Source organism: Fukomys damarensis, unplaced genomic scaffold (genome assembly GCF_012274545.1).
Source record: "Fukomys damarensis isolate Sample0158 unplaced genomic scaffold, DMR_v1.0_HiC HiC_scaffold_29, whole genome shotgun sequence".
NCBI lineage: Eukaryota > Metazoa > Chordata > Mammalia > Rodentia > Bathyergidae > Fukomys > Fukomys damarensis.
The window spans coordinates 17,019,056-17,035,519 of NW_022900941.1; the positions used below are offsets into that span (position 1 = coordinate 17,019,056).

General features: G+C 48.5%; 1 protein-coding gene across 2 annotated transcripts in view; it reads right to left on the reverse strand.

Annotated features, from left to right (window-relative positions):
* Positions 1-4,647: 4,647 nt before the first annotated feature.
* The window catches only part of Tmem163 (transmembrane protein 163), a 357,236-nt gene continuing 345,419 nt past the window's right edge, over positions 4,648-16,464 (reverse strand). For both annotated transcript variants that reach the window (XM_033757138.1, XM_010606193.3), the window contains 3 exons: positions 13,494-13,605; positions 6,830-6,971; positions 4,648-5,642 (listed from right to left, as the gene is read on the reverse strand). In XM_033757138.1, the coding sequence (XP_033613029.1) occupies positions 5,582-5,642; positions 6,830-6,971; positions 13,494-13,605 (315 nt within the window). In that variant the 3' untranslated portion in view covers positions 4,648-5,581. The remainder of the gene's footprint in view (positions 5,643-6,829; positions 6,972-13,493; positions 13,606-16,464) is intronic.

Here is a 16,464-nt window from a genome sequence, read left to right on the forward strand (position 1 = left end):
CGGGGGGGGGGGTCCTCTCAGGACCTGACTGGGAACAGCCTCTACCTGGGCCCAGTAAGGAGGGCGGAAGTCAAAGGGAAAGTGTGTATTTCGTTTCTTAAAACTTTGCCAGGGCAGCTTCCTGCAGTAGGAGGGGAGAGAACTGGCTTCCTCACTGTAAGGAAGGGCTTTTTCTCTGCAAGTGAACCTTCTTTTGTCTGCACCCTAGTGTATTGAGTTTCCAGACCTGCAATTCCTCGGCCAGCTCCGTCCCCTACTGGTGTTCTTGCGTATTTCACAAGCTGCCAATGCACGCAATTGGCCAGCAGGGGGAGCCTACGAGTCAAGACTTGCTTCCCCTGGCGCTGCCGCTTTTAAACCCACTGTTTAAACAAGCACAGGAATTCAGAAAGCGAGAAACCTGGAAAGCATTGTTATCCCTGCCTGCATGGATCGTTTCCTGGCTGTTGCTGAGCTCAGGGCCTCTGCACCTTCCTGTTCTCCAAGTAAAGACCCCAAGGTCAGGCAGCTCAGAAGAGCACTTTCTCCCATTTAAAACTTCCTCTTCCTTCAGTGCAGCCTTAGCTGAAAGTAAACAGAAGATCTACTGGTGAGGCTGCTGCTCTCCGGCCAAACCAGCCCACGCTCGGGCTCCAGTTGTTACAGGCGTTATCAATAGAAGTGCTGGATGCACACCAGCTCCCAGGCTTCCTCGGGCTCTGTCCAGGTTTGGTCAGGAAACGGAGTTGCGGGGGCATAGCCCACCTGGCCAGTGTGGAAAAAAGAGGAAGGTGCCTCTGACATTGTGGGCTTAGAAGCCTGCAGCAGTTTTGCTATTGCTGATTTTTATAGAAATTTAAGTCAATTTGTAACTGATGACTGTTCCACAGGGAGAGAAATCCAAAATAGGATCACTGTTTCCCTATGCTATAATCATATCTTACCTTGTCCTTTGGATTATTTTTCCCACTGTGGTCTTAAACTTGGGGGGAACAAAACATTTATCTAATTTATTAAGAAAGAGAAAACTTTCCTTTGTAAGGTAAGTACTTTGTGGAGTAAAAACTCCTGGAAGGGCAAACACTTCTTTTGAATGCCAGTAAGCACCTCATTTATTTCGTGTATGCAATTTGATTTGCACATGTACAAATGGAGATGTTCTTTGCATTTTGCTTTGATTTTGTTTTTGTCACTGCTTATCACAGTTTGCTTTCAGTGTGTGCTGTGTGTTTGGAAATAGCCAAGTCTGTTTCTTTGGTGGTATTTGTTTTCCTGATGTGCCTTTTCACTTTTCTTTGGGATTGTGTTTTGGAATCTGGGAGCTCTTGCAGGGTGATAGCAGGCTGCTCCCACTGGGACAGGTACTTGGATGAGTGCAGATGTTCAGGCCGGGTACCAGAAATGCCCCCTAGGCCACAGCATTCATGTGTGCACATGCACTCCCGGAGGACTCAGAACTGTGAGAATGCCAGAAGGGCTGGCTCCCTCCAGGCGGGCTGTATCTTCGGGTCTGGCTTGGGCTTGCTGCCTGCCAGGGTGCTGATGGCACTGATGGGTCTGCGCTCCCTGCCACCCAGCACTTGCTGAGGCATGGCCAAGGCAGAAAGCCAGTCTCCAGAAGGGGCTGTGAGCCTTCTAGAGCAATTGCCCAGAATACTCAGGCTGGTTAACATCAGAAAGGAGAAAGGACTTGTACCCTCTCTTTCTGTTTCCTGGAGGAGTGCAGGGTTTAATGTGATCAGCTTCCCCTTGGGAGTAGAGCCACACTACCACTCCCACTACCACTCTGTGGTAATTGAAGATGTCATTGTGCGGAGATGGACTGAAAGAAATGACTGTGTATAAATGTGTGTTTTTCAGAGTAGACCAAGGTGGATTACCTAGATTGTGTCTATAGTTAGATACTGCTTCCCTCTCCCAGGCCCACAAATTCTTGATTTGAGGCGGGGGGGTATTTTGTTAACGACAGGCTCTGTTGTGTTGCTAGTCCAAGCCTGGATTGTTTTATTTATTTAAAAATATTTTAATTTCCGTATTGGCTTTATTCTAATCCCATCCCTCCCTGTGGGACCATAATGCATCTTCATGTGACTAGATGGAAGGACTTGATGTAGATTCATGCTCATTTAGGAAGCAGGCAGTTTTGTAAAGCTGAGCGTGAGTTCCTTTCATTCTTGTTGGCTTCGACAAGTGGAACACCAAGTTTTTACGTGTAGCAAAGGACCAAATTAGCTGTGTTGTCCTGGATACCCTAGCTCTGCTAGCATTTAGGGTCTTGTGAGGAGTCAGTGTTTAGTTAAGTGCCTCGCACATAGTAAGCCCTAGTAAATGTTAAAATATTGTTCTTATTAGCATTTCATAAAACCTGAGAAAAACAGAGCTGAGCTCATTACCTGTTACTCAGAAGTAATACCTACATGGAAATATTATCCCAAGTTGAAGGCTGTTGTGGGAATTACTGGTTTAGAGTGTTCAAGTTCCACACCTGCCCTGCTAGTTGAAATTTTACTGTATTCTTGGATGCACTGAGTCATTTGAAAATTTTTCAGAGTTCAGCCCCCAGTGAAAACAAGGCTGCAAGCATTTAGTAAGGAGATGAAAAGCAAAGGTGACGTATGGCCACTTACTGACCCTCACCCCACTTGATATCCTCTGGAATGTTCCAGAACTTTTCTTTGATGAACTTTTGAAGCTTGAAATTAAAAGTCCTTTGACACACTGCACCCCAAGAATTAAAGTTCATTTTATTCCTTTGCACTGGAGAGAGAGAGAGAGGGGCTTTTCTGTGTTCCTTAAGGGAAAAGAAAATGACCAATTGATTTAAACATTCCCCCTGGGGAGTCCCTTTGCTGCCCCCTGCTGGCCAGCGTGGGCTCTAACAGGCTGGTTAGCTCAGTCTACCAATTAAAGGTTAATTCCAAAAAAACAGACCTGTGGGTACATGCCTGTAATCCAGCATTCTGGGAGGCTAAGGCAGGAGGACCACAAGTTCAAGACCAGCCTAGGCAATTTAGCATGATCCTGTCAGAAAATAAAATGGTCTGGGGAGGTAGCTCAGCACACACAAAAAAAGTCCATATGCTGGTCCCCCCCAAAACCCCACCTCAGGGGAGCCAGCTGAGATCACAGAGCAGGGATTTGGGCCTCTTTCAGAACAGCTCCCAGAGGCTGCTTGTGGTTCTGTGATGCTTTTCCAAGTCACTTAAGTTTGTTGTTTGTCTTATTGGGGATTTAGCCTCCCATTCCTCCCTAGTGGATTTAAAGTTTTATCTATCTCTTGCCCCGTGTGGGCACAACTCTGGATGGATTGGGGAAAGTTTTTGGAGTTCGGTGTCTTTTCCAAATTGGTTTTTCATCTGACCAGCGGTCTTATAATTCTGTAGATGCAAATGAATTCACCTTCAGAGCCTCTCTGCTCCAGATTTTGTGCCACCGTGGGGAATCTGTGCTTGTTCAGCAGTCAGGGACAGCGTTTGTGGAGTGGGGTGCATATCGGGCACACAGGGCACTGCAGTGAGCTGGGCAACAGGTCAGGATCTCAGGATGGCCCATCACGTCCCCCAGGCCGAGATGAGTGAACACACAGCCTTCTGCTCATCGGCCTGCCCAGGTATTAAGACAGTAGTGAAATGATGCCAAAGGAGACGGTTGTGTCCTGTCTACCAGAGTTACACTGCTACAATCTTGACATTGTTAATAGCCGTTTGTATCTGTGTCTCCAAACAACTTGTGGTCCAGCCGTTTTCTACTGTGTACTTCTGGGGTTAAGTCATACAGGATTCTGCAAAAAAAAAGGTGTTGCTGTCCAAACGCACTGTGCTGGCATAGAGAGCACTGCTTTGTTTTCCACTGTTGTAGAGAAAACTAGGGAGAACTTTATTTTTCAATAAACTTTTCTTGTGTGACAGATACAAGTGATTTTTGGGGGGCTGGATGAGTAGAGGGTCAGCAGGGGAACCAAGGTGGGCTGTGGTCCAGCTGCATCTCATGGCTTGAAAACACATTTGAAGAAGCTGCGAAGATGGCGAGGATGAGGAGGTAAGGAGACGAAGCGTTTCAGCCTGTACATTACATTTGCCAGGACCAAGCTCAGAGCACTCCTTGAGCTTTGTTCACGCAGAGGGGAGTGCGTCAACCTGAGATGTCTGGAGGATGGAACCCAAGCCTAAGTGGGAAACTGAGTTAATGTTTCAGTGTACCTATACACAGTGTCTTTAGTACACCTGTGACTTGCCGGATCTATCCTGATAACAGACATGAAATTTTCCACTCTGGGCATGTTGGCTCCCAGAAAGCATTTTGGATTTCAGTTAGGGGTGCTCAAAACCTGTACCTTCCTTTAACTGGTTGGAGGGGACAGGGGTACTGGGCACTGAATGCTGGAGTGAGAGACCTGGAGAACAGCCACCTCCATGTTCTGAGCAAGTCTGGCCTCCCTGGACCTCCAGCTCTCCCTAATAAAAGTGTCAGGCTGAGCCACAGAGGCCATGACACCCCTTGTGACAGTCCAACATCTCGGCTTTCACCCCCAGGCACAAGAAACCCCTTCCAGGTAATCGTTCAGCCACAGTGGAAAGGCTACCCATGACAAGGACTGCAAAGACATCAGGCCCATGTGCTGCCACCACACGATGACATCTCTCAAAAGACGACCTCCCCATACCATACAAAACAGGTAAAGGTCTTTATTGTCCAGACACTGCTGCCTGGGCAGGCAGCACTGTGAGAGGTACAGAATGTTGCAGGGCAGGGGACAGGTCTAGGGAATCTACACCTAACGTTACATCAGCTGAGAATGTGTCATTCCTTACAGAGGAGAAAACCATCTCACAGACTGTACCGCACCGTTACCACTTAACACAGCATATAGATATATGCGTATACAGGTTATATCATTATTTATTACAAATAAACTGTAGTTTCACATCTTTCAAAAATGGATCCTGTTTTTACATGGATGTGCAGGTTCTGAACATACGAGAAAGGATTATGTGCTTATTTAGCTCGTCCATGCAAAGCTCACTAAGTACTTTAAAAAATAGAATGGTTTCCTTGTGAACAAATCTGTTTAGACTTAGCATTAGTAAAACAGTATGAAACTAATGAAGTTCACTAATAGAAATCAAGAAGGATACACTGATGGTGGTGGTGGGTGTGTATGGGGATGAGGAACAAAAGGGCACAGTCTTCCCTTAAAATATTCCAGGAGAGACTGGAACTAGGTGGTGGCCGGGGCCACACACACTACTGAGGAGGTGGACCTGGTCAGTCACCATCTGTTTCAGGCTTAGAGAACCACGAGTGGGCTCTTATTCTACCCACAAGAACTGTTTCACTCCAGAATATAGAAAACATCAGTTCCGGCTCCAGGTGGGGAAGCGGGTCCCCTCCTCTGGGCACTGTCGGGGCCACGGTGTGAGGGCATGAGGCAGATCCACCCCTGGGCAGACCTTGGCTCGTGAGGACAAACTGTATGAAAGAAAACTTCCAAAAAACAAACGATGTTCAGTTAAATGTTGGCACCGTCCACCTACATGGGAACCTCTGGTCACCTTGACAATCTTCATGCATGTGGGGCCCATGCTGGCCCCTCTGGCCACCTTCACTCAAACATCTCGTAGTGTCGGGTCTGCCTTACCCTTGGCACCATGTCGATGAGGAGCCTGCGGAGAGGAATACAGATGTGGTCACCAGACCCTCCGCAGCCCTGGGGCTCAGAGAAGCACGGAGGAAATTCGACATTTCTTAACCCACAGGCCGTCACACTTTGAAATAGTACACAGATCAGTGGTTTGTATTAGTCAAATGTTTGTGCGATCATCCCACTACCCTCATTCCAGAAAATGTGTCGTCCTGTAACAAAACCCCATTCTCTCCTCCAGTCCTCCTACCCCAGCAACCAAGAATCTACTATCTCTTGTCTCTAAGGAGTTGCCTATACTGGGTGTTTCATGTAAAAGCAATCATAGCATGTGGCACTTTGATCTAGCTTCCTTCATGTGGCACCATGTTGGAGGTTATCCACACTGTAGTGTGCCCTGGTACTTAATTCCTTTGTGACTAAGTCCACTGTATAGATAGATCCACATTGAGCCACTTCTCGGCTAAAAGATTGTTTCTGTTTGTGCCTGCTGTGAACAGTGGTGTATAAGTTTGGGCATAGATGTGCGTCTTCAATTTCCCTGGCGCGTATGCTAAGTCAAATGGTATTGCCGTATTTCCCATTTTGAGGAACTGCCAACTTCTTTTTCAAAGCAGCAGCACGATGTGCATTCCCTCCAGCACTGCAGTGGGTCCGAATTGCTCTACGTCCTCGCCAACCACTGTGCCTGATTTTCAGTAGAGCCATCAACAGTGGGAGATGGGAAACATTTTAATAAAGTCAGGGGTCCAGCTCTGGTCCCGTGGAGCTACTTGTCCTCCCCAGCTGTGCCATGCGTGGCAAGAAGAGCTTCACGGTGAGGAAGCCACACAGAAATGCGAGATAGAGACATCGTGAAAGCCACCAGTAGAGAGAAAGGGAGGAGTGCACATATCCAGAGCAGGGATGGCTAAAGGGAGGACCACTTGATAAAGACATCAAACAAAAATAAAGGGATCCTTTCTGACAAGAGGCTTAAGGCTTTTGTGCCACAAGAGTCTGCCTAACTTCTTGCTAGCCCTAAGGACCACTGAGCCTTGCTGGGGCAGGGCGAGGTGGTTTCTGGTCCCCTGACATAGACGAGGCTCAGAAGGGCACGGGAACAAGATGTGACTCTCAGGATGCTGCTCTGCCATTTCCTAACTAGAGGAGAAGGTGGAAAGAGCAACGCTCCTGGCTATCAACAAAGCAAAGATAAAAGGAACGTACTTGACCCCGTAGGCAAATATGGTAAGGCCAATCAGCACCCCGATGCTGCCATCCAGGTACCAGACTGCTGCGTTGTGCTTGAACACTTCCGCACTTAGAAGAATGGAGAAGCCCATCACGCCACCCACGAGGGAATTAAAGCCTGCAAAAGAAGCAGAGAGATGCCAGATGGCGGTGCCAAGCCATCTTTATTAGCCACCAAAATTCCTCCATGTTCTAGAGCATGTGCCAGAGAAGGGTGTCTGGAAGATCTCTTGTCCATGACAGCCACAACCTGAGGCACTTACATGGCTCGCCGATCTCTGTTCCAGTGTCACCGGGAACCTCCCTAGACAGCCATCACCCCCATCTTCAGTTTCCGTCCTTCATTTCTTTCTCTTTTCCAACTACTTACACTCGAGTGACAGACCATGCATGTGGTTCATTGTTGGTCTTCCTCACCTGCTCACTAGAATGCAAACCTGGTGAGAAACAGGAGCTTGGTTTCCTGTTGAATCCACAGAGCCCACAATAGTGCTTGGTGTACAGTAAACATTCCAGTCCTCAGTAACACAAACCTGTTGAATGTCTGCTGGGCCAGGTCTCAATCTGGGTGTTTTAGTTGCATATCAACCTTCTCCATCCAATGAGATCAGATTATCCCTGCCTCACCCATAGGAAAACAACTAAGCAGAGGGAGGTTAAATTAAGTTACCCGGAGAGGGGCAGGGCTGGGGTCTACCTGACCCTGCACCCATCCCCTCGGCAGTTTCCTCTACCTAAGGATTTTACCTCTTGCTCCAGAAGAGCAATTGCAAAGCTTTAATTTAGCTGCACAGCTGAAGAAACCCCAATAAATGCAGAACTGGAGGTAATGTGTACCATCTCACCTTTGCATCCTCTCGTCCCCACAACTTACACATCACACTTGATTTCACCTGTGAGTTTCACAAGCCACATGGGAAGGGAGTGGCTCGGGGCTGTCCCAGTGATTGAATCAAAGTTCCTGGCTTGCTTCAGCATCATGGGGTCCCCCAAGAGGAGCTCCACGTCCACACAGGGCCAGTCACGTCCCAATGCCTCATTCCAGAGTCAACTTCCTCTCTCTACTAGTGCCATGTTCTGGCTGAATGCAAAAGCCTACTCTAGCTAAAAGCAACAAAATGGAAATCACCCTAAAACACGATTCCCAAGAGGCCTGAAGAGCAGGAGTGATATGAGCCAATTTGGGCCAGGAGCATGCCCAGCAGTCCCAAGGTGGGGACATCCATGCACTCTTCCCCACTAATAAGCACAAGATAACCCTGAGGGCCGCATGGGCATCTCACAGACAGGCCTGTGACACCTGCTTACGGACTTTGCCTCACACAGTCTCTCTGGTGCTCAGCCTTGTTCTTAGAGCACTTAGCTTTGGACAAGAATATGTCATTGTCGGCACCAAAGCCACCACTCAAGGGCAACCTCTCCGGTCTCTGTTCCTATATAAGGACAACCGCTGCAGACCTGCTCACCTCCCTCTTTCCTGGATTTTCCCCTCTAGGATGAAGCTTGCATTACCACCCACGCGTTACAACCCCTTTCTGGAGCCTGTCTTCCTCTCCACAACCTTCATGCCTCCCATTCTGCTCAGGTTCCCCCTGCTAGGCCCTTCCTGGGGTCATCTGCGAGTATGTGTCACGTGGGGAAATGGTTCCCCTCCATCCGAGGAACTCCAGCCTTGCTCACTCCTGGCTCCCGTTCTTCCTTCCCAGCCTCCTTGGCTGGCTTCTCATCTCCATCCTCATGGCCTGGCGGCCTCTGCAGTTGCCCTCCGTGCAGTGTCTCACAAATACCTGTCCTTTCTCCTGACCTGTCCCCTCATCTACTGACTGACAGGGGATATGCACAGAACCAGTCATTTCCTACCACTCAACACCTCAACCTCCTGCCACCCAAAACAGCTCAGTGACGCACACCCGCAGAGCAACCTAGCAGGAAATCCTTGCCACCTGGTCTGGTCACAAAGCAGTCTCGTCACTGCCCTCTCACCAGCCCCACTAGCCCAACCCATACATCCACTACCAGTCTTCACCAGCTTTCCCTCCATCCTCCAAGCCATTCCTGACAGCAGCCAGAGTGCTAACATAACCTTTTCTAAGTGACCAACAGCCCAAACCCTCTCATGGCAAAGTGCCTACCACTACTTCAAGTCCCGCTCCGAGTCTTCATGCTGTTGCCCCAGCCTCTCCTGCTTCTCCCAAATGACTTGGAAAGTCACAGGACTCTGCCCCTTGAGCCTGGGCCCTAAGGCGCTTTCTCCCTGTCCACCATCCCCTCACCCTCACCCTCACCACTTCTTTTTCCCCAGTAGTTCTTCTCCACTTCAAATGCTATTTTGGCCATCTTTGTTTCCCACTAGAAACCTACACTTAAAGACAGGAACATTTCCTTTCCTTGCTGTATTCCAAGCCCCAGAACAGTGCCTGGCATTTTTCAGGGACACAAGTGATCACCGCATTAATTAGTGAATTACCAGATGGAGAAGAAGAAGGAGGAACCATGTGGGGCATGGCCTTAGTTCTTCTATCCCTAGAGAGAGGGAGCCATCCCTTGCTGAACTTTTAAGTGGCCCTGAGACAGTAGTGTTTAGACAAAATGCAGAGAGCCTGAGGTTCCCTAGGCAGCCACTAGATGTCCACTCAGTTCCACCAAGTCATCAGGTGCTACCTGCCTGCACCACAGACAGCCCAGCCTAAGGACCCGAGGTACACTGGTCTCCTTCACCTGCATCTTGGAGGTAGAGGGGGTCCTGTTTGATGGCTTGGCTCACCTTTTGCATTACAAATTGCTCATTTCAGCTCCACCTCTTATGAGCCTGCATAAGAGCACAGGCAGAATAGAGCTGCTCTACCACACCCAGAATCCTGTAGGTTTCCCAGTGCCAGTCATCCGGCAGGAAGAAATTGAGCACCAGTCCTGTTCCCACCAGCCACCTCACCAAGGGTAGCACACCAGGTTCTGGTAGCCACTCTGTCACATGAGCCGGTCCCTGTCCCCTCAGTTAAAACAACAGAGCAGTCCTAACCAAGTCTGTCTGGGTTAACATAATACAGTGACCAGGGACATCCTGATTGGAGGCCTTTCCAGTCTGGCTTTAAGGGCTGATTCAGAATCTGTATAATTATCCATGTTAATTCCAGGAAGAATGTTCTGATAAAGTTCTTCACATGCCTGAAAATCAGCAGAGTCCAGGTATTTTAGATTTGGAAAACAGCAGAACAGTTGTGACAGGACCCTTGTCACAGGGAGTTCCCAGCTCACCCCAGCTGTTCCCGCAGATAGAACTGAAGTGGAGCCCTGGGCTCCTGTTTGGAATGTCCCTCGGGCAAAGGATGGTGTTGCACAATGCACATACACTTGTGTGCACACACACTTTTTGAACTGCTGGGGATGGAACCTAGGATGTCATGCTTGCTAGGAAAGTGCTCTACCACTGAGCTACACCCCCAACCTCCATTACAGTTTAATGCAAAACAAGTTTCATCCTAGTCCCAACTATAATATGTACATTGACTATATCCAAAGCAACAAAATCAAACTAGACCAAATCTGCCTAACAAAGTGGGCAAATCTGAAATTTGTTATCCACAACCGCCTATCCCCTTTTCCTGCAAACCTCCTTCCTAGCTTTAAGGACACACCCGTGCAACAAAGGACATGGCAGTCACTGTGACCCAGTTCTTACAAGGCTCTAGAGAGAGATCTGTGACGCGTAAGGGCCTCCCTTCCCTCCCTACAGGAGTAGCAGTTTTCTGAACCCACTTCCTTGCACGGAAAAGGCACTTGGCTCAGCTCATCAGGGCAGCATCCCAGGGTATAGGTTCCAAAGCCAGCCCCTTAGCCCACAACATTACTAACAGCCCCACCCTGCCCACCTCCAAAGGGAGAGAGGAACCAGGGAAGATAATTACAGATCGCTCCCTACTTCTGCTAATCAATGAGTGAGTAAAACATCCCAGACAACACAATTAGCAGGAGACTGCAATTACTACCAAGCATTCACTGAGACTTGCCCATGCTGGGGAGTAAGGGCCCCCTATGGGTAACAGGCTGGGGAGGGTGCTGCCTCTGCTCCCTGGAACAGCGCCCCTAGCAAAGCCCCACAGCCATGTGCCCCAACGCCCTGCTTGTTTTATAAATATCCCACCCTTCTCTCCACCCGCTCTGTCTTCACAGGATCCAAGCTGCCGTTCTCGTTAGCTCCCCAGAGCCTTCTCAGCCCTTCAGTCTTCTCCACTTTTTTCCCCACCACAAGTGACCAGGAGGCTCTTCAGAGCACATGAATCACGTCATCTCATCTGCTGTGTGTTTAGCAAAATAGCCAAACTCCTGCCCTCAAGCCCCGGTCCTGTTGTGACCTGCCCTGGTCCACCTCAGGGTCTTCTCCCACACCACCGGGCTCCCTCTGCCTGGAGGAGGATTGCTTTTGCCTGTGTGTGGGACAATTTTCACTTCAACCACCCACTTCTCTTCATAATTTCCCCCTCCTTCCTGGTTTAAGAATATGGAGGAAATACTGCTTTGGTGTCAGTAGTTTTGTGGGTGAAAGTCAAAGTCAGAAATTATTAGAGAAACCTAAGTAGCATTTGCTTGTCCTCTGTACACCATATAAAATGAGGGGAGTCCAGTGACTTTGCCTAAATAGAAATTTGGACATGAAATAGCCATAGTGTTAAGGGAAAACCAGCAGCCAAGGCAAAAGGACTATTGTTCAGGGTGGAGGAACACTCCATGGTCAGGGGCAGTTCTGACGTTGGGTCTGATTGCTGGTCCACACTCAGGTTCCTGCGGCCCAACTGCAGTCCGCGCGAGTCATAGAGACACCAGATGTCTGCAAGCAGAGGGGCAAGGGCACTGACCAGAGAATGCAGAAACAGGCCCCCAGCTGCCCACTGCATCCTCACCCCAGGAGTTCAGAAAGCTGTCTGTCTGTGCTGTCTCCCAGGCGTGGCTACCCCACCAATTGTGTTCCAGGTAAGAAGACACAGGGAGAGGGAAAAACAGCACAAGGCTCTGAGAAGACAGGGCCCTAAGGCAAGGCCAGGGCTGTGTTCCTCAGAGAGATTTACAGGGACCTCAGAGGCAACTAGGAACCCAAACTCAAACAGCTGACTGCCTGTTCATCCTTCAGCTCTTTCAGGAGACACTGAGCACAGCAGGGTCCACTGTCCTGGGGTGACACTGTGCCTAGACCCCTCAGGTAGCCCTGGAGACAGCACAAAACTCCGTGTGCATGACATGAGCCACTGCTATGAAATGCCTATTTCTGGGCCCCACCTCAATTTTTTGCCCTTTGGATCAGAATCTTCAAAGGTGAGGCCTTTTTAACAAACACTTCACCACGACCTAACAATTTTAATGCTGCCAGGCTAGCTATAGGCATCAGCTGGTTAGGACCTGAGTCCCCTTGTTTTACAGTCAGAATGTCAAATTACGCAACCCCGCTCCTTCAGGCCTTTCAAAGGAATCCCCACCTGCATCCTTCTGCGCAGGTGATGCCCTTGCCAAGGCAGCTGGGGCCACATAGCTGGGACCCTCCTAGTGCCTTCAGGAGACAACACTGCAGGCAAGAACAGGAAGTGGAGAGCCAGCAGTGTAGACAGGGACTGGACAGATTTTCACACCTGAACTCAGCCCCTGGTTGGAAACATTTTGACTTGTGTCCCTGGATGCCACTGTGTAAAGCCCAGCTCCACACAGAATGAGGCATTGACGTGGGCCAGGAAGAGGGATAAGAGCCTATCCTATGTCACTGTGCGGTAGGGCATCCTCTCAGCCCAAAGCCGCTCCCCACCCTCGGGCATTTCACTTGTCAGAGAACTCAGCGTTTGAGAGGAGTCTTTCTGTACTTGAAAGAAAGGGAGGGAAGAAGACAAAGATGGGAAAGGGAGAAAGAAAAGAAGTCAACGCAGTGCTTTCTGCTCTGTTTTGTACAGATACATCCTAAGCCTACACACTGACCGCCCAGTACTCTACTACAAGCCCCTAGACTGCACATCTCAGGAATGAATGAGAGTAAAGTGGGCAGGTGGTTCTGTTTGTCAAATCCTGTTTGCTAACTGGGGGCCAGTGTGCACTTCACCAGTAGTCTCACACCCTAGTCCCTGTCATTCTGAAGGGCCACACAGGAAGAGCCCCCGACCCACAAGGACACACAAAGGCTTTCCTATCTGATTTGGGTTTTAAGCAGAGAATTCATGGATGACTGCCCCAGTGCAGGTGCCTGGTCCTTGCAACCTTGTGTGAGCAGCTCCCTAGCTGGAGGGAAAACCAAGCTTGGAGAATTTATGGAGAAAATGTTGAAATATTTGGAGGGAGTTTTTACATTTTACTTAGAACCTTTCAACCTAAGAGTCTGGGAAGCCCTTTGTGTTTTATGACTGAGAGACTGGGAGTCCTGAGCCTCCCTGTTAGGTCAGGATACAGGGGATTCACAAAGAGTTTATTAAATTCTCGGGCCATGATATGTCTACCCGGTTACGGGAGCCCAGGGAATCATTAAACGGCATGTGGAGGAGGGGGCGGGGGAAATGGATTCTAAATTGTTGAGTTCTCCTGCAAGATAAGCAGCTACGAAATGACCCCGACAGCATCTTCCCACACTGTGAGCTCAGCCTCAGAGATCAGGCCCCAGGGCCTTACTCACCATCTGTTATGAGTGCTCTGCTGGTCAGAACCTTCCCCAGCATAAACTTCAGCACAGCCAGGATGCTGCAAAGGATCCCACTTAAGATGGAAACGCTGAACAGGAAATCATCCTAGAAGAGAAAATTCCAGATTTCAACAGTTTGCCTCCTGCTACAGCAGAACATTTGCCTTAAAGATCTGCTTTGTTCTGTGAAAAAGTAGTCAGTCGGGTACGCTGCCACCAGGTGGGGTGTGCCGCACTCTTCCATACTTCTGTTAACTCCTAGAAAAGATGATGAAAGCTGATATTCAGATTTATATTTATTTAGAAACCCATTGTGTATTTCTCTCCCTATAAGACATTCACCTTCCCACTATTCTGAATGGCAACCACGGATCAATAATAGAGCTGGTCAGAATGCTAAAAATGGCGTCTAAGCAGCTTTCCACAGGTAATTCACAGAGCAAGTGACTGAGAATTTTGAAACACATCACCGGCCTCAGAACTCTTTAAACACAGAGCCAACTGAATTAGCCACAAGGTCGGTTATGGCCAGAGCTAGTGAAAATGCCTTTTCCTTAAAGGCACATATTTGAAAGTTCATACATAGCCTTCAAGGTGGGGAAAATGGCATCTAAAAATACGGTCTGCTATTGACGTTATCTTAACACCTCTGATCCTTACGTTTGCTAGCAAACGAATGAGTCACATACACAACGCCAGTATCGTTATCTCCTGACACGAGGCCCATTAGCTGTTCTGCTTCCCATGAGACACAGCCTCCAGGTCCTCCAGAACTAAAATGGAACCACCAGCAGGGATCTGATACAGCATCGTACATCCACGAAGAAATAAGGTTTCTCCTTAAGCATTTTATTAATAAATTCACTAAGTTAATGACAGAGCTAAGAAGGCGACAGCCTGTTTCCCTGGGCTCAGAACGGAACAAAGTCATCTGAAAAGTCGCCTCACTGGAAAACAGGTATCTGTACAGCGTCAGAGCTTCTCCCCTAAAATGCAAGTCTGTGGCAGTGGCCGTTTTCGCCATGTATGTTCACACATTCTCTGCTACTCCCTGCCCCAGGATGTGGGAATTAACCCCTCACCTCACCACCTGCCCTTGAGCACAGGCTGGACTTGGTGACACGAATGGAGCAAAGGAGGGGAAAGAAGAAAAGAGTGACTTTACAGTGGAGAAACCCAGCAGATGTCACTTCACCAAGTGAGCGGGGTTAACATCACCACTGATAAGTTGTACCCTGGGTGTGATGGGACAAGTAGGGCACTCTGCCTCCATGGTACTCTCCAAAAACCCATAACCTGTTTAATTATGAAAAACCATCGAACAAACCTAAACAGGAGAGTTTACAAAATACCTGACCCTCCTCAGATGCATCAATGTCACGAATGATAAGGAAGAACCAGTAAACTGTCACAGACTGGAGACTGAAAAGATATGACGGCTAAATGCAACGTGGTATCCCGGACTGGACCCAGGAAGAGAAAAAGGTCCTCAGTGGACAGACGGGAACAATGGAATGGAGGCTATCACTTTATTATTGTGTTGAGATCTCACAGTCTAGAGAAATGTGCAGTGGTTATGGGAGATGTTAATATCAGGGCAGGCCGGATGAAGGGTGTACAGGAGCCCTCTACTACCTTTAAGAGTCTTCTATAATTCTAAAATCATTTTAAAGTTACACATTTTTAATGAATAATTACTTCATGGAAGTTTCACCTCATTAGAGTATCAGTAAGAATTAAGACAAACCTGGTCTCTTAGCAAACGCTGAGTCCCTCCTGAGCAGAAGGCTGAATTAGAGAGACCACCACAATGGGGCAAGGAGACAAAAACCCCTAAATCAAGCTCCCTTTTTGCAAGGATTTAGCCTAATTGCAATGCACCCTATTTTTGTGTGCACCTGCAGAAAATATTATGAGCATGGTGCTATGGCCTGAATGCTTGTGCCTCCTAAAATTTGTATGCTGAATCTTAATGCAGAGTGATGGTATTTAGAGGTATGGCATTCAGAAGGTGAACAGGTCATAAGGGTGGAGCCCCTGTGAATAGGATTAGTGGCCTTCCTTGTAAGAGAGACCCCCAAGAACTCCCCTGCCCCTGCCCCTTCTGCATGTAAGGACACAGCAAGAAGACACCATCTGTGAACCAGAAAGCAGACTCACCAGACATAGAATGTGTTGGTGCTTGATCTTGGACTTTAAAGCCTCCAGGACTATAAAAAATAAATTGCTACTGTTTACATAAGCCACTCGGTCTTTGGTATTTTGTTACAGTAGCCAGAGTAAACTAGAACACATTATTAAGGAATCATATATCAACTAGTCCCAGGTGCTGACAGGACTCAGAAACACAAGCTGGGAGACTGAGGGTGTCAGTTAAGACAAATACTTGTAAAACCTCTCTGGCTCCATTTAATCTCTCCCCTTGCAAAAACCTCATCCCTGAATTTGTAGAGGTGAGGGAAGCCTGTGCTCGCCTCACAGAGGATCCAGGAGCTGGAGGGTGGCGTGCCCTCCCCTCCCCTCAGAAGCAGTGTCATGGTTCTGTCAGTGCTCCCTGGGGCTGCCTCCTAGGAGGCTCACTGCTGAATTGGGCCTGAATGGCTGTGGCTCGGGAATGTGTCCGGCGGACCTCTGCTCAGTTCTCAACCTCCCCTCACTGGAAAAACAAACTTGAGTCTCAGTTCTCTCTGCTGCAAGTGGCAGTGGGACCCCTGTAACCCCTGCCAAGCAGCTGAGGTGAATAAAAAGGCAGCATTTGTTGTTACAGGGACCAAACACATTACCTTACATGCTTACTCCACCAAGTGGCAAAATTAAGTGCTCGTGGGAAGCCCAAAGTATGGTAGGAATTCTTATTAAATGAACACAGGGGAATTACTACCCAGAAAAAAAGTAAGAGGTGAAGTAAACAGAGGAAAGACTAGGATTGGGATCTGCAGCAGCAATGAAGAGGGCGGGGTGTGTG